Genomic DNA, 18,524 nt, shown 5'->3' on the forward strand with positions numbered 1-18,524 from the left:
CGGGCCCGGGCCCGCGGCCGGCGCCCCGGGAGGGCGCGCAGCAGGGCCAGGGCCGCGCCGGGCCGCGCCAGCCGCCCAGCTCCGCCCTCGCCCAAACCCTCCGAGCTCCGGGCGAGCTGCTTCGCCTCAGATTAAGCGCGGCGCAGCGCGGCGCGGGCGGAGAGGCCGCGGGGCAGGCGGGGCCGGCGGCAGGGAGGGAGGGAGGCGCGGTGGGACGCGGAAGTGCGGCGGCCTGAGGGGAGCCCGCGGGGAGCCGCCATGCGCCTGCCGCCGCCGCCGCTGCTGCTGCTGCTGGGCCTGGTGGGGCGGGCGGGCGGCCGCGGGCCGCTGCGGGCCTTCGTGGTGGCCCACAGCCACATGGACGTCGGCTGGGTGTACACGGTGCAGGTGGGGCGGCGAGGGGCGGCTCTGGCGGCCGCTCGGAAGCGCGCAGACCCGCGTGGGGCGGCGGCCGCCCTCCTCCTCCTCCTGCTGCCCGAAAGCGCGCGGTGTTGAGCCACCGCCGCGGCGCCCTGCGCTCCGCAGAGCGSAGGGCGCGGATAACTTAGCCACCCGAACCTCGTTATGTTTGCCTTCAGCAGGGTGCCCCTGCTGAAACCTGCCAAGGGAAAACCTTGGCGACCTGCGCTGCGGTTATTTACGTAGTGGATCTTCCAGGTGGTTTTTGTCCGGCCTGTTAGTGAGCAGGAAACCCAAGGAAACTGAAGCGCTGTTGAGGCTGGCGCGGGGAGGAGCGAGGTCCCTTTTCCTTGGCAGTGACCGAGGCGCTGCCATAGCGGAATAGTAGCAAAACAGTTCTTGCTAAAGAACTGAGCTGCACAGCAGAATAAATCAGATGGGTCTGATTTATACCTTTTATGTTTGTTGGTCTAAGTACTACATCCTTATTCAGTAGCATGATTTTTTTTAGCTTATGCAAAAAAAGATGCTGTGGACTTTTTTTTGCTAGTGTAGTATAGCATCAGAGGTTTTAGAGGGTTTTTTATTATTATTAGTTACTCTTCTAATTCTCTGTTGTGCTTGTGTTTTGTCTTGCCTGTTTTAACAGTGTTAGTGAATTTCTCCTTAGTATTGCAAAAGCCTGTTCAGAAATTGTGTAAGAGAGCACATAATAACTTAGTATTTTTGGTCAGCTAGTGGCTGAAGATTTCCTCTAAGAGAAATGAAACATAAATAGCACTTTTTAAAGAAGACAGAATTGCTTGAAGCTTCCATTCCTCTTATTAAATCACAAGTATCAGTCATAGTTGGTCAAAAAGCATAGAGACAATCTACAGATCCTTTCAAATGCTTCTCTAATATGAAAATGAAACCTGAGGGTAGGTCTGTGGGATACTAACGTGGCCCTTAATGCCTTTGGGTTTAGTTTGCTTAGTTAGTGGATCTTGCTCATGACTGACGAGATACTATTTCTTGGTATTTCATGTCTTCATTCATAATGTGAGAAATAAGCATTTTATTTATTATATCAGTACAGTGAGCATCACTGGATACTAGAAATCTCAATGAAGAATTCTAGTATTGGATAAATAGCAAAATCTTTCTTCCTAAAAGAAAACTACCCATTGCCATCTGCTAATAGCAATGGTGTCTCAGCTTACGTAAGGTGTGGCATCTAGATAAGTATTTGACCACATCTTACTGTTAGCTACAGTGCAGCATGAAAAGTAAAWTTTTTTTTCCATCTAGTGTGTCTAAAATTTGTGTTCAAATAAGTGAATCTTATCTGGTTATTTATACTGGGCCACTGCTCACTGTTTCAGATCATATCATTAGGTGATAGAGGTAGTGACTTAGAAAATTCTTGCCTGTGCTCGCAAGTATCCTGGTTTATGAAAACAATTATTTTCAGTTCCCACCAACACCAATGGGGCTTATGAATTTTCATAACTCTGTAGGACTGGATAATGTCATACTACTTAGATCCAGTCTTGTTTGTATTTCAGTCATAATGAAGTTTTGTTCTTACTAAGCAAACAAGAATTAAGCTGTTCTCTAGATGTTTTCTTAGTTTCAGAGATTTAAACACTTGTCTTCATTTCCTACTCAAATATTTTCAGTAAGTTATTTAGCAATAAGTTTGTAAGCTATTATGCAAAATAGTATTAAATCTGAGAAGTCCTTGTTCAGCATTTCAAATATAGTACACTACTTAAAATAGCAATTAAAAATAAAATTGGACCAGATGTTGTAATCATTGTAAGTATTCTTGGATATTGGGTGTATTGTATGTGGCCAATCAGCAGTGAGAAATTAAAATTCCTTAGCAAGCACTTGAGTATCACTGTTGAACATTAGTAAAACTTAAAAGCTATTCTCATAGTTAAAATTTCACATTGTATTGAACATCTAATCATAACTTTAATTTAAAAAAGAAACCCCTTAAGAACTGATGGAGAAGTCATTGAACAATTATTTAGATAAGCCCTGAAGTTCTTTAAGCCATTCCTCCCACAGTCAAATGCTTCCCCTTTTTTAATGACACTTCAACGTTTTTACAAAGATAACTGGATTTCAGTTAGGGAAAGTGAAGAAGGGGAAGTACATTTTTGATTTGGATCACATCCTTCTGTTCTTATTTCAAGATTGCCTTTTTTTTTGGAAAATTTGCCAGAACTGAAGCTATAGATTCACTTTTCATATATCATGGCAAAACATTTTTTTCACTTTTCATATATCATGGCAAAACATTTTTTTTAAGGTGGATGAGGGTTCTTAGGGGTGTGCATGTGTATTATGATGGTGTGCATTGAGCAAGTGCCAGTAGCTAACTCAACTGTGGGATGTCTGTTTTATTTTGCTGCATGACTTTTGGTCAGAAAATAACAACAGTACAGTTGTACAGTGTATCCCAAGACTGCACACACAGAGTTCTTCGTTGCTGCTGCTGCTATTGTTTTTCCCCATAGTAATCTCTTATGGATCAGTTTGTGTTTTCCCTTAAGCAGAAGAGTGGTACAGCTAATGTTCAGATAACTGTGCTATAGATACATGGAGAACACTTGTTACAAGAAAGCACAAACATTGCAGAAAATCCTAGGATTTGTGTTGTTGTTCACAGTTGTGGTATATGACTTTTAAGGGAAGGATGGAAGACTGGATCTGGCCAAGCAGAAGTTGCTTTAGCATGCTTAAGTGTACCCAAAATACGGTTATATACACAACTTTTAAATTTAAATGTTTTTCATTTGATACCATATGATACATTATAACCATATGATAGGTTATTTGATAAATACAGGTGTCATGCTTGCATTCCAGTGAAGTCCATAGGCATTCTGGAATCAAAGTGTTTTAGAAACTATAGAATAGAGGCATGGTTCTTACAGTGGATGAGCCAGCATCAAAAGTCAAAATTATTCTTATAGAGCTCTTTGCTAGTGTGGTTTTACTCTATCCTAAATCATCAAGTAGAATGGAGTCATTTTTCATGACTGGAACTTTTAGGGCTATAATAGTATAATTTACAGTTTATCACTGTATTATACCAGCATCACACCCACAGCAGAGAGTCATACTCTGTGCAAACAACTGTAGTAATTCAAAACATCAGCTCAAGAGAAGAGCAGAAATGCATACGTATGCAAAGCATACGTGTGTTTTTCATCTGTGTTGGCGCAAAGTCGTATTAATGACATTGATGAGTTAAGCAGTGAGCTACTGGGTCAATTGTTCCCAATAGGCCAAGGGAAGAAAGCCTATATTTGATGTCTGCTCATCTTGGARGAAGCTGCAGTATGCTCTGGTGAGGTCTCCTGTCAGAGGACGTGCTCTGGAGCARATGGGCTCACAGGCTGTAGCTGTAGGCTTATGGAACTCAGTCTTTCCAAAGGAAGTCTGTGACAAACTTGTGTTTTGGATCTTTCTTCTCAAGCCCGTATGACTTTTTGAAACAGTTCATTTAATATATGCTCTAAGAAAAAGTTTGTTTTAAACTTTTTTTGCAGGAAAGTATGCRTGCTTATGCAGCAAATGTCTACACTTCTGTTGTGGAAGAGCTAATGAAAGGAAAGCAGCGCAAATTTATTGCTGTGGAGCAGGAGTTCTTTCGACTCTGGTGGGATGCAGTAGCCACAGATAGGCACAAACAGCAGGTAAGTTGCACTGGAACCACACTTTCTGTTAACAAAAGATCCATGCACTTTTCAGGGAGCAAGAAGAGGCAAAGTAGTTTAACATTTGCTTTTTTACCAAGGTCTTGTGTAGGCCACCTCTGAGTAGGCTGTGTAGGCTATCTTTTATGAAAGGACCTTAACTCTAGAAGCAGTTGCAAGAAGTCAAAACTCCCAGCTGTAGATTAGAGTGGTAGGAGGTGGTAACCTTTGAACTGAAGACTCTTTTCACTTCGCAGTTCTTGTTTCATTGGTGCCTTTCTTATTTTGGGGCACACTGATGTAAGATCTAAGTGGCTCTGGAAGAATCTGAGCCATTATCTGCTAAAATTCTGAAGCTTATGGACTGCTGCTTAACATTACTCAAAAGAAAGAACTTTTTTCAGCTGAATATTGCTCAGAAACTCTCATTTGTAAACCAGGGTAATGCTGTAAAAAGACAATGCAGGATTCAAGAAGAATAACTATTTCTTGGGTTAGTTTGTTTATGGCCTGCGATCTCTTTCAGTCTTAGAAGTTTTAATTCAAGCAAGTTTTTTTCTGGTAAAGACATCATGAGGTTTTGTTTGTCATTTCTCCTTTCCTCTGGCATGAAACATACTAAAATAAAGACTGAGCCAGTAGTCTAGAAGCTGGTAATATATTGCATCATAATACCTGATACTTAAACTTTAGATCCTAAAATGTATAGGTGAAGTTTCCTATAGGTACTGATTTGAAGGTCCCCTGTCTTTGTTACAAAAGTCGAGGCAACAGCAGCAGATTACTTGTGGTACATGAAGTTGTGGTTTGTTTGAAGTACTAGGGAGCGTGGTTGTGTAAAAATGACACCTCTTGTCTATTTTTGTAACCTAATCTTTCAATAAATTCTAAGAAGTTTGATATTTAAGTAATAGCTTAAAATCTGTGTGTGTTTGGCCTTTGTGATGGGTCTTGCTCTGCACTGGCAGCTGTCTGTGTGGGCCGTTTGCCTCTTGCAAGAATATTTTGTTGTTTGTTTTTATTTAGAAAATTATATGGCAAGTCTGGAGTGAGGGAGTTAATAAAAGACATGGGAACTACTGTGTGCAGGACAAGAAAATATTCTAACTTTCTAATGGAAATTTATTATATATCAAGTATGTAGTGTCCCTCTAACTCAGACTATGAAGAAAAGGCTTATGTTCCTAATATTTAGTCTCTCTATCAAAAGGAATCCAGAAGAATACATATTTATCACTTTGATCTCAGTAGTGCAAAAYCAGTAGATATGATTCTGCCTTTAATTTTCTAGCCTAATTACTGATAATTTTGGCTTTTATGCATTTTTAGTCAGCTTTATAGTTGATTATCTGAAAACTAAAATGGTTAAAACCAAAACCTTCTTAAACCTATGTCAGAAACATTGAATATCTCATAACGTTTAGGAGCTACAGTGCTTGTTGATAGGTAACATTTGTTTTTAACATTAGCAGTTTGCAAGGTATTGGGCCTTGAAATTAGGTCACTGATTACTGTCCTGCTTTTTTCCACTTGAACTCCAACATTAGTGATTTTTCTGTAATACAGCTCTTTGGTTTCAATTTTGCCATTTTTTCTTAGATTAGTATTTTAATTGAAATACAGGATTTAATTTTGTTTTCTTTTGGAATATCTGCTTTCATTAGAGTGTTAGTGTTAAAAACTAGTAAAAAATATGGCCTCATAACTGAAGCTGATTTTACACTTCAGACGAGAGTATGTAGTAGTGAAGTGTATGGCAGCAGTACTACAGATGTGGACCTCCCTAGTTCTCACTGCATGTTGTTTCTATAACATGTCCTTGTGTGAGACAGTCCTGTTAGCTTACCCTGGCTTGATGTCTGGGTATAACCAGAACTTCTGTCTGATTTGGAGTAATGGGTTGATGTGAAGATAGTAATAGGTGTCCTGAGGTCCAAAGGTAAGCTGTATTACTGTCTAGGGATAAAATTGCCTGGTTCTAGTCAGTGAAAGGACTTACCTTTACAGGTGCAGTTGACTTTTTCTAGGGCTGGAAATTACTTAAATTGCTTCATTTTTTTTCTTCTATTTTCAACCTCTACGTGGTTCCACAAAACTTTAAAATTTCTATAGCCCAAAGTCTGGATCAGACATCCTTCCAAATGGGGTATAATAGCCACAGATGCTTTTCATGTAGGTCAGGATCAGTTCTGTGCTGACACCAGATATCAGTTATCTGGTCTCCCAGCATGCTAATCCGTCACCACAGTCATCTGGAACTAATTTATGAATGCTTAGCCCTGAAGCATTTTCACAGCATTGTGAAGGAGAAGAATGATTGTAATCAAAATTGACAATCTGGCATCATATCTGAGTAGACACAGGGGCATTCAGTGAAGGTTCCTGAGGAAATAAACATAATAGCTCTGGAATTGTCATCCTACATGATGAATTAAAAAAAAAAATGGAGAATAACAAAAATATTTATACAGACTTTCTTTGATGGAAGTTTGAGACACCTTTGAAGTTCCAGGTAGTGAAGCAACTTTTTAAAAATAGAGAAGACTYCCTAAGACTTATAGAAAGGGGCACAGATTATTGTCTTCCTCTCTCCATCTAGCATATGTGCTAAAAGTTGAATCTGAAGCCATGCTTGCTGCTTTTAGTGACTGAAATTAAAAAGTATCAAAACAGATGTTAATATATTGACAGCTTTTAAACTAGGAAGAAAAACAGAAATGAAGGTTAGCAGTGAGTTTAGTYGGGTAGGAAAACCTGCTACATGTGGAACCATTCCTTAATAAAGCATTTTACGTTTCGTAAGATACGCAACCTGTTTTGGAAGGAGAAGTCTTTCTAAAGAAAACAAAAGCGCTGACAGCCTTTCCTTTTTAGTATTATCTTTGTCATCCATTATAACTTCCGTGGATTTCTTTTTTCTTTTTTGTTTTCTTTTTACTACTATTTGTATTTATGAGTTATTTGAAATAACCTTGATTATACCAATATGTCCATTTACAGCAGGCAAGATAGATGCCTATGGAGTTGAATTGAAGCAAAGTGTTCCTCACCATGGTGCAATGGCATTGCTGCTTCCCTCCCAGGTCCTGCRGAGCTCAGGCTCCAATTTGGTAGTGAAGCGGTAGACTAAAGGAAACCCTGGGAACCTGGCAATTGGTGCTTACATGGAGCTGCAAATTGCTCACTGATCCAGCCACCTAATGTCCTTTCTAAGCAAAGGCAGATGCAGCGGGGCGGGGGAGGAGCTTTGGAAGAAGCAATAGCATCTGCTTTTTTCAATCTCTAGCTCTACATGTCTTGAGGCAGGGTCTGAGGTGGCTGCCAGTGCTGTGTATGGGGACAACAGTCAAGCATTTAGCCAGTATAAGGACGTAAAGACAGCCCTACTGGCAAACACCAGAAGGTCAGTGTCTGTGTGGCRATGAGTGTGTCTCCTTTGTGCCTGCTGGCTGGTTTCAGTGTAAGCTGGGTAGATCAATGCACTGTGCAGCATACTAATACACTTCTTTTCTGCTTCACCATTTGATAACACTCAGTGAAACAGCCTTTTAGTCCACTTTTGTCCTGGATGCATCTTTGATGAGTGTTGTGTCAGTAATATGATCAGTAATATGCTGTGATCTGAAATGTCATTCTGCGATTAAGACTAAAATCTCATTTATCTTTGGTGTCTTAACTTCAATATCATAGGTACATCAGCTGCTTCAAGAGGGACGACTGGAATTTGTCATTGGAGGGCAAGTGATGCATGATGAAGCTGTGACACTAATTGATGATCAGATTTTACAGTTGACGGGTATGCATATTTGCATTTAGGTTTTAGTTTTCACTGTTATGACCTTGAGTCTTGTTTATAGTTCATTTCTCCACCTCAAATTTGCTATTACTTTTTTGCTCTTTAAGAACTGATGTCTCAAATTTTTCTTAATGATGGATTATCTATACAAAAATCTTAGCTTAAAAAATAACAAACAGTTCTGCGGTAAGCAGAAAGGCTACTGAAAGCTAACTTGTAGTTTAATTGACGTGAATTAAAAACTCTTTTATGGCAGAGGCTTTTTTAGTGTGCATGTGTTTAATTTTCTAGCTTCTGCTTCCAGTCATTTGGATCTGTTATGCTTCTCCATCTGATGATTTAAAGGGCCTTTTAGTATTTAGGATTATCTCTATTTCAATAATGGAAAAACAACAGTCCAAATCATGTCACTAGTGTGCTATAGATGCTTAGACTATGCCATGAGGATGCAGCATGTTTTTTTGAGGTGAGAGAGAGTCTGCTAGCACCAGCTGATTGTCATGGTTGATATAAACCCTGCCCATTTCAGGGCTGCATTCTGGGCAGCTTTCTRTGTGGGAGAATAAAAGGTCAGAAAACAGTTTGATCATGTGCTGGATCTGACTGCACARCAGCACTGGCCATGTTCCTTGCTTGTCAGTGTTTCTCAGGAACACGAGGATAGCAGCTGCTTTGGACTCTGAGTCACCACATCACACTGGCCAAAAGGAGAAGGGATGATGTTGTTTTCATCTAATTCCTGTGTGTAAAGCTGGTTATATGGGCTTAGTACACTCAGCCCAGTATTTCTTTTTTTTTTAAAAAAAAAAACAATAGTATTGAGTAAAGAGCTCTTTTGTTAAAGGTATAGCTTTTTCTTTCACTGGAGTTAGCTGCATAAATCATTATTTCTAATTTAATATTTCATTCAATGTATGAACTTATAAATTCTATTTAGAAGATTCATGTTTAGTTAATTTAGCAGGAACAAAAATACTAATATATCTTGGGTTTTAAGATGCTCAGTTATGTTTCCTAAAATGCACARTTTCCACTGATTCAAGTAAATGTGAACAAAAGATATGTCCTTGCATTATGTGCTGARATTATCTTGAAAAAAACAGTGCAGATGTTTTGGGTCTACATTTCTTGTCTTCTTTCTGTCCAGCCAACAATGTTTTGGAATAGCCTCTCAAACTGTACCTAAAATGTGCTTTAGCTAGGAGAACTAGAATGAACCATTGTTTGTGAACATTTTCATGAAAAAAAGTCATTAACTGTGGGAAAGATGAAGGGAAAAGAAAATGCAACTTCAGTTAAGTGAAACATGATCTTATTTATTTTAAAAATTTTAATTCAAAATGGAGAAGATAGGATTATATTCTCAAATGATTCTAAGCACAATTCCAAAAATATAAAACTAAGATCCTTTTTTGGTGGTGAGGGTCCTGATGTAATATATACTGGAGTTCTTTAAACTACTTGACTGGGTTTTTTTACATCTATTTAAATGATTTGTCTAAATTTTATCCTATGGTCTGCTCTTTTTGTTTTTTTATTTATTTAAAAATTCAAAAATTAGTGGCATCTTATACATAGAATTGCTATTAACCTTTGCCTTTTTACTTTTTCTATAATTATCATAAGAATATTTATTTTGCTTACTGGATGAGTTCCCTTTCCCTTTATAATCAAAACAGGACTGAAATTTTCTGAGAATCAATGGTGGGATTTAATCAAACACAAACCCAGACYCTGCTTGTTGTCTTGATTCAGACTTCAACCTGAACCTAATCTGGCTGTGAGTGCTGTTTCCCAGGCCTGTCTCTAATCATAATTCCTATTTGTTATTCAGTTTTTCTGATGTTAATAAATTGTAGTTGACATAGCAAAATAAATACTGCCAGTGTGAACTTGCAGATATGAATTTTATGTTTCTGAAGCCTTAAATGCTTGAGAAAACAGCAACAAAGGAGCTATACTTGAAGTGCTTTTCTATAAKGCTATATGCCTATTTAACTTCTGAAGTGAACTTACAAAAGCATTCCTAATGTAAACAATTTTTTTGCTTTGCAGAAGGCCATGGGTTTTTATATGAAACCTTTGGGATCAGGCCTCAGTTTTCTTGGCACGTAGATCCTTTTGGAGCTTCAGCTACAACACCAACTCTTTTTGCTTTGGCTGGTTTTAATGCTCATCTTATCTCTMGAATTGACTATGATCTGAAGGCCGACATGCAGAAAAACAAGGTAAAAAAATACCCCAAGGAGTGGAACCCATGCCAACCTCTCTTTACAGTACTCTAAACCATGACATTAAGAAAAGCGTATCTCTGATCTGTGCGAGAAAATGCAGGCTTTTCTTCAAAAGTAACATGCTGATTGCATATGGTAATAGCGAAATGTATCGAGTCTGTGTACTACTGGCAGTATTGTCTTCTTGTCTGACTTTCGGACAAGGACAAAATGTAGTCTACCTTGAACAAGGCATAATAAAATTGGCCAGTTGAGTTGCCCCTTAAGAGGGCATTGAAATAGCAGTGTTGGGATTGGGCATATGTAAAATGAGGTGTTTCAGGCTTCTCCTGGGAAAAAAAAACTTATTTTTTTATATAGACTACTTTAAAGTGCAGCATTTATTTAGGAGCAGCGATTGATGCTTGGAACATTTATTTGTCTGTGAAAATGATAATATTTGTTCAGTCAGGGTTACAGCTAATCAGTTTCTTGCTGAATTCTGTTTTTCTTTCCAGTTCTGCCTTCTCTTGTGCAAAAAGTTGAAGACACAGTAAATATTTTTCTTAAGCAATACAAGACTCTGGTCTGTCAGCAAGGTTGTACACTAAACGATGTACAATTAAGAGGATTTCATTGGTGTGAGCTGGGTGTTAGGCAAGTTTTTGTGAAGCCTGGGTGAAATTTAAGTCCCATCTTAACTCTTTTTTTYCTGGTATCTGACAGTCTGGAGGCTTCCAAAACTGTAAAAAAAATATATTTGAATTGATTAAACATTGATTCCCATTATTAAACAGTGCAATCTAGACTACATCTGAATCTTTTGTAGCTTATAGGTGTTCAAGTTCTACTGAAATAAGTAGGGGGTAAAGCCYGTAGAAAGCTAGGTTCACATCTGGAGCATGGCAGTTCACTAGCACCRTGCTGCCTCCTTCTCTCTTTCTCCATGAATTTGAGCAACAGAAAAGGAGAAAATAAATTTGTTTRAGGTATGATTGGCTGGTTCTTAAAGAAAAGTACTCAAATAAGTACAAATGGCTGATGGAGAAAAGGGCAAAATTAAGTGTTAAGGTGATAATGATGATAGTTCTGTGCTTGTCATCAACAATAATGATTTCTTATCTTTTTTTGTTTTCCAGAAACTTCAGTTTGTGTGGCAGGGCTCTCCTTCCTTATCTGAAAGTCAGGAGATCTTTACCCACGTTATGGATCAGTACAGCTACTGCACTCCATCACAAATACCTTTTTCAAACAGGTCTGAAGATTTCCCAAASCTGCAGAAATATTACCACTTCTGAGATTTTTTTTGTGTTGTTGGAGTTAAAGCATTTTCTTTGATTTTCTTTTTCCCCAACAATATTTTGCTTTCCTCATAGTCTCCATTAAATGAAGGGCTGTCTGGATTCTGTAGAACTGAGTCAAAGTTACTGAACGCCTCAGTTACTGAACACCACCATGAGAYGTGAAGTACGCTCAGTACTTAACAGTTGAATTGTCAAAAGTAGTATTTTACTGTTGACAGACTTAAAAATGCTTTTAACTCCAGGAAGTTCACCATGGACTTGACTATTGCCAGTTGATTTTTCTATGAGAGTTTAAGGCTGAGATAATCTCAGCCTTACTGGGCTGGGATTATATATATTGGCTGCATAAAAATTAGAGAGACTGTAAATTTTCTATCCACTTTGTGGAAAAAAACTTTAGTACTTTTGATCAGAAACAGTAAAACTTAAATCTGCAATTTTATCTTACTGACTGGCTGATCGAGTAAAACACTGTTTGTAAGTGAAGTGCACCTGGGGGGAGATTCTTGCCGTTACAGAGTTTGCCTTTTTATCCTGTAATTTCTTTGTTCCGTGTTAACAAGCAGCAGAGACTTTAAAACCTGCACAGTGCAGAAGAAAAACAGWCAACTTACTGCTCATCCCCAGAAAAACGCTAAAAACTAAATACTAGGAATGAATGTAAACTGGAATTTTTTTGCCTCTTCTTGCCTTTTTATTTATTTWTTTTTTTTTTACTCAGCGTCTTTTGATATGTTGGGTTTTTTTTTAGCTTCCAGTTAAATAAATCCTGTTCATACCCTATTGCTTTCTCTTTCCACGTAGGTCAGGATTTTATTGGAATGGAATTGCAGTTTTCCCTGATCCACCAAAAGATGGTGTTTATCCAAACATGAGTCTCCCTGTTACAGATACCAACATTCATCTGTATGCACAAACCATGGTGGCAAACATTAAGGAGAGAGCAGCCTGGTTCAGAACAAGTGATGTCTTGTGGCCATGGGTAAGTGCATTATCAGTGTTTCATTTAGAAGTGGCAAGTACRCGTACAGTATGGACAGTGCTAATAAATGGCACTTTGCCACAGCATACGGTGCCCAACTACTSGTACAAAGCACCTGATGATAAAGTGTTTTTTCTAATAAGTGGGCCCCAAATGTCTCATTAGTATTTATAAAAAAAAAAAAAAAATCCGTATACCAACTGTCTACTAAGTCTTCCACCTTACTTAATCTAGGTGGAAAAGTGTCAAATTGTAAAAATAACCTCTTGCCAAACCATATACTGCAATAGTGCTTCCTTTCTCCTCACCTTGTTTTGCTTGTTTTTATGCTTGCTTTATGTAACTGCTTAGCACAACATAACCCTAGGTAAACAAAAATGATAGTGTTAAAGRAAAACRTATTAAATACTAAGTAGGTCAGGTCTGATCTACTTGGTGTTCAGTAACTGAGGCGTTCAGTAACTTTGACTCAGTTCTACAGAATCCAGACAGCCCTTCGTTTAATAGAGACTATGAGGGAAAGCAAAATATTGCTGGGGAAAAAAAAAGATCAAAGAAAATAGAAGGCAGAAGTTGTACAAGCAAATGATATGTAATCATTTTCTTATACATTACTTGTGTTCTTCTTAAATATAACAATCTCCCAATTTGGTCATCCAAATATTTTTTCAGCAATATGCACTGTTAATACTATCCTACATGTACCTGTAGCATTGATATGGTCTAGATAGTTTTAAAAATCATTAGAAAAGAACAGCTTTGCRTAAACTGAGTGTATAATCTGTTTTTGAAATTTTGATGGATGCTGTAGAGCCCATAGTTACAATAAAAAGGGATAATGAGTATTCTTCAGGTGGCTTATTTGTTTTGCAAAGAGAACAAATGCTTTCTGACAGATGCAGTTTTCTGAGACACTGATCTGTTTCTCTCCTGTGTTTGTGCCATCATTGCTTATTTTGACCCCTTTTTTTATAAAGGGAGAGGGAGGAAGTGAGATAAGACACTGTAGCAGTGTAGCAGTGAAAGGAAGGTGAAGGGAGTTTTGAATGGTATGAAYAAATTCCAAATATCTAGATCTGATCCTGCAGTCTTGCAGTAAAGTAAGAAAATTCCGATCTCTGATTTTCCGCTTTATTTGCATTGCTTGTGATTGTTATTTTATTTAAAGCTCACTGAAGTTTATTACTCATTCATATTGCTATGTAAATGTGAAGAGAGATTGCTATAGCTAAGCTTAGCGTTTTTCATGCTTACAGACAGTTTGAAGTTCTTGGATTTTTTTTTTCCAGTTAAAAATTTAGGAAACACACACCTTCTTACTTGATCGTCTAGACCTGAGGTCTGAGCTTGGCAATTTTGTGGCCGGGTTGTATGGACAAAGCAGTGTTGATTCATGATACAGAGTGCTTATTTGTGCAGGAGGAGGTACTGGGCTCAGGGCCAGAACAAAAGTTCAAACCTGCTACTTCAGAGGCCATAGCAGAAGAGGTAGCACAATGTATAGAATTGTCTTAAGGGCTAGAACTGATCTTTGAAATGTCATTTGGCTTATGTATTTTTACTAGTTTTACAGTAGGCATAGTGTTCCTGCACAGAACTTCAGCTACTGTGTTCAGTGCCAGTGCGAGTCGYCTACCAGCACATCCCTTCTTGCAATGCGAAGTGGCTGCTTTTTTTGTAAGAAAGACTCTGTGGATTATCAGTTGAAAGTAGTACTGTATAAATGCAAGGTAGCATGAGGCTAGTAAACATTACTTGTTCCTTACAAATATAATTAGAATCGGTATTAGCAAGTCCTGTTTCCACTGAATGCCTTCCTTTTTTTCAGTATTTGGTTTGATGGGACTTAGTAGTTCATTTCAATGTGAAGTTGTTTCTCCTCTATGCATGTAGAAGATATCTGGATATTTCAGAAGAGCCTTCCTGTTTCTGAAGTAGAATTTCAGCTATTGTGATCAGCAAGATCAGGTSTGAGGGGCAGGCACATGACCAAAGATTTGTAAAGAAGGTGACAGGGGTCTTACTTGAAACACCTAATAGATGGGAAGGAGCTTATGCTTTTTTAATGTTTTTTAAATATGTAAATATGTTATAAATACGCAGGCAATCTGTAGCTAGATGCCTTCAATAGAAGGCAGAAGTTGTACAAGCRTATTGAAAAAAAAATCAAGCCTTTATACCTTGTGCTTCATTTCTCCTAAATATTAGGAAGARCATCAGTAAGACTATATTCTACTTTCGTGATGGGAGATCAACAACACACTGTGATACTTACAGTATATGGTTCTCTCTCTGTCCAGATTGTTCCATTTCACATTTGCTCATCACTTTCTTAAGCTTATTTTCTAYTTAAAAGAATGCTTACAGAACTTCCTTATTTTCCACTGAGTGCAAGGAATGCAATGAATGAAGAAGCAAAGTTTTTTGTTTTTTCTCAACATATATATGTGTATTTTCTAGTTGGCATCAAGAAATCTTATGCTCTTGTGTAATATGGTGTGTCAACACACTTCTTCCTATMTGTAATGTCACTTATTTATCAACTGATCTGTACAATTAGCCTGACCAATTCTTTATGTTTTTGTAACTTTTAGGTGGGCAGTCAAGATCAAAAGAAATAGCATATTATGATACTGTTGAAAGGATCTGTTTAAGTTAAATGACACAAAGTCATCTGGCTGTTCTGTTTTCTGAATTTCAGGGATGTGATAAACAGTTCTTTAATGCATCTGTTCAGTTCTCCAATATGGACTTATTGTTAGATTATATTAATGAGCATTCTGATCAGTTTGGAGTGACCGTCCAGTATGCCACTGTTGGTGATTACTTCCAAGCAGTTTATAACAGAAGTCTTGCATGGGAAATTCGGGACTCTCAAGACTTTCTTCCATATTCAACAGGTAACCAAGTTCACAACTGCATGATGTCTGCCTCAAATACATGTTTAAAGTTTTAATAAAGGGAAATCTAGCAAATGAGAARAAATGCTTTCTCTTTTCCATATGATAATGTTTATTTTTGCTTTCAGGTTCCCATCAAATAAGACAAATTGATCTCAACTCAGTAGTATAAGAAAGATAGTGGGGTGGTGGTTAGAACGTTTCTTACGGATAGTTGGAAGTAAGAGATGAAGGAAGAGAGCCTGAAAGAAAGAGWATAGGAACAGAGAAACTTGACAATAAATCTGACTTGAGAGATTTAGTTTGTTGTCTTTAAATAACAACAGTGCCCAAAGGAAAGCTAAGCAGAAGGTATGTCCATGAGTGTGTGATACCATGCAGATTTTTTTTTTAACGACCAGGATACTGCACTAGTCCGGTTCTGTTACAATAAATGAAAGGTCTGAGAGTGAGCAATGAGATAAATCTGTAGGCCTAAATCACCTGGCTGAAATTTAGTAAGATGCTTCAGTGGATAGTTGAAGGAAAAATACTTCAAAGTACGTGAAACACTGCAAACTTGTTAGCAGATGGTGATGATTGGGAAGGAAAATGATACCAGAGGTGCTCTAAGTAGCAGAACCACATGTACGCTAACTTAAAGCACAACTGATTGAAAAAATGTCTCATGAAATTGGAAAGGACTTGTCTGCAAGCTCTAAAGCAGAGATCCTAGGACTCATTCTGTGTCAAATATAAATTTGGGGTAATTYTGTTTCATGCTTATACATAACTTGGAAGTCGTTCTTTTCTCTGCCTCCCACATGTAGGCATGCACCTGTAGTCAAGATATTCAGCGGTATCACATATGTTTCTTACGCCTCTCCTTCTCTTTCCCAAAAGTCAGCTATTGTAAGCACATAGTGCTTCAGGGTCCATGGAACTGTAGGGAACTGATAAATTGAAAAATACTTAGAAAAAGATGGATGCATGGCTGAGTAGAGCGGTATCTCATTAATACCTGTTAGAAGAACTGGATTATGCATAGATCAGAGATGAGAAAGAAGTGACATGAGAATAATCTGTGAATGACTGAGGGAGAAGTGAGTTAAGTGACCAATGATGAGCCAGGGAATCTGAAAGCTCTTAGGTCACATCTGTTAGTGCAGTGAAATAGGAGTGGGTCAGAGTAAAATAGTTRGTGCCGAGAGCTTGATGTCAACGCTCTACCTGTTTCAAGGAAAACTAGATGTAATCCAGTCGTGTAGACTGAATGCCCATTAATGCTTGGTGCTTATCTTCAGGTTTATTATTGCGTGAAAGGAATTCTGTTGCTGAGCTCCAAAACTCAATCTGTTATGTGAAGGTAAAGCATGCTAGGTAAGGATGACCTGTAGATTCACTTCAAAGGCATGCTTCTGATCCAAACTAAAACACTAATGTAAGAGAAGTCCCCTGATCCCCTGAAGTCCCCTGTAGCTCCAGGAGAAAGCATTTTTTTTTTCTTTTTTTAACTGAACAAAGTTTTAAGTTCTGAAAAATTGTGCATGTAAGTCAAGCCTCAAAAAGAGAAATACTCCTTTATTTCTGAATTTCATAGTATGATGTGACATATTCATTGCAATTGCTTGTTGCACTACATTGGCCCTTCAGAAAGGTCTGAAAAGTAACGGGAAGACAGAAAGATATGAGGGAAGGTATTGCCCTACCCAGCATYGCTTTAATCCCTTTCCCCACTAAATTTACCCCAAAATCTTTTTTGAGTCTTGTGTATCAAAGTACGTAGAGAGAAGGCAGCAGCTAACTTCTTGATTTCTGAACAGATTAATTTGTTTCATGGCACTGGTAAGATTGTCATTAAAGTATCCTTTTTCTGATTTATTCATAACTCCTGCTTTTTTTTTTGGCACTGTGGATATATACCTCAGACTATTAGGGCCCAAATTTAGATTACATCCAGTATTCTACAGTGTGTCTGTTAACTTTTCAAATGAATAAAAATAATCATTGCTTCCTGTGAATCATTGCATGGACTGATCCCTGACTCACCTCTCCCTAGGGATCATGTCATACCTAGCAATTTGCTGATAAATTCGTTGCCAGCTCTAACTGCTAATATCCTTTTACATCTAGGCTCGCTCTTATATCTTTTGGCACATTTTRCAGGCAGCAGTCAATTGTCACTAGTTTGCATAATAGAGGTGCCCTCAATGTTCTAGGTGGGTGCCCACACATAGATGCAATCTCTTCCCCAAAGGGCTTACTGTGCCTTGCAAGTGCACTCAAATCTATACTGCAACTTCTCCCACATACTGTTTTGCTTCTTGATGATTAATCCTCTCTCATTCTTCCTGTGCCATTTTATTGTGAGTCATTTATTGGGCTCAATGTCACTTCTGACATGTGCCTTGGAAACTCAAATTTTAAGTCCCAGACATGTATTTACCTTCTCTACTCTGCATTTGTTGTACTGTACTGGTATGTGTGCAACTCTTTTGCTTGTAACCTTGAAAACTGAAATGAAATTCATTCCTTTTGAATTCCTAGAATTTTCAGACCAACAGGAATTTTTTCTAGAGATTTTTGACCAGAAGTTCACACTTGCTATTGTTACCTTTGATACTGGTCTGATGGCAAATTGTTACAGTTTTATATATGCACTTTACTAAACACTCTAAAACCACTTTTTGTAAAAAAAAAAAAGAAAGAAAAGAAAAAAAATCAATAGCTTATACAAAAAATCTCCATCCAATAAGTGGAGATATGGTGGTTTTTAAAATAAATACCTGTTTTCCTTGTTTACTTTATGGGCTAGTAGAAAATGTTAGCACAAATAAAACTCTTGAAATACTTTCCACTGACCACTTGAGGGCATCTTTTGATGTAGTTTGAAGTGCTGTAATAGTTTGGAATCCCGTTGTTAACATCACTGTTTCTACTCCATTTTGAGAAAATTAAATTTAAGGTCAATCTATTTGTCTAACTGAAAGGGGAGACTATGGAGGGCTTATAACARGTCATAACCAGCGATTATAATGCACTTCCCTTGTTGATGAGTAATACAGTGTGCTTCTGTGACACTTCTAGAGTTGTCTTGTGGAGATTGTTAGTAAAGAAATTTCTGCAAACAGATGTATTCAGCAGGTAACAGTTTTATATCAAGAATCATGTTATTAGGTCCATAGGAAAGATTGTAGATTTCCAGAGTATATGTATGTGACTGCAGTTCTTTGTAGGGYTTGCAACTATTCCATTT

The 18,524-nt window shown here is 38.1% G+C and overlaps 1 protein-coding gene across 4 annotated transcripts in view; it reads left to right on the forward strand.

The window, feature by feature from the left end:
- Positions 1-231: 231 nt before the first annotated feature.
- Positions 232-18,524, forward strand: part of MAN2B2 (mannosidase alpha class 2B member 2) — a 30,624-nt gene continuing 12,331 nt past the window's right edge. Inside the window, exons 1-7 of one of the 4 annotated variants that reach the window (XM_085309595.1) lie at positions 232-387; positions 3,948-4,094; positions 7,785-7,890; positions 9,946-10,118; positions 11,243-11,358; positions 12,212-12,389; positions 15,091-15,289. In XM_085309595.1, coding sequence (XP_085165721.1) covers positions 259-387; positions 3,948-4,094; positions 7,785-7,890; positions 9,946-10,118; positions 11,243-11,358; positions 12,212-12,389; positions 15,091-15,289 — 1,048 coding nt within the window. In that variant the 5' untranslated portion in view covers positions 232-258. Of the gene's footprint in view, positions 388-3,947; positions 4,095-7,380; positions 7,498-7,784; positions 7,891-9,945; positions 10,119-11,242; positions 11,359-12,211; positions 12,390-15,090; positions 15,290-18,524 lie in introns of those variants that run through there. The other 3 variants (XM_085309596.1, XM_085309597.1, XM_085309598.1) reach the window with 3 other exon arrangements.

Source organism: Rhea americana, unplaced genomic scaffold, assembly GCF_003343005.1.
Source record: "Rhea americana isolate MKP2758 unplaced genomic scaffold, rheAme1 scaffold_30, whole genome shotgun sequence".
Taxonomy (NCBI): domain Eukaryota; kingdom Metazoa; phylum Chordata; class Aves; order Rheiformes; family Rheidae; genus Rhea; species Rhea americana.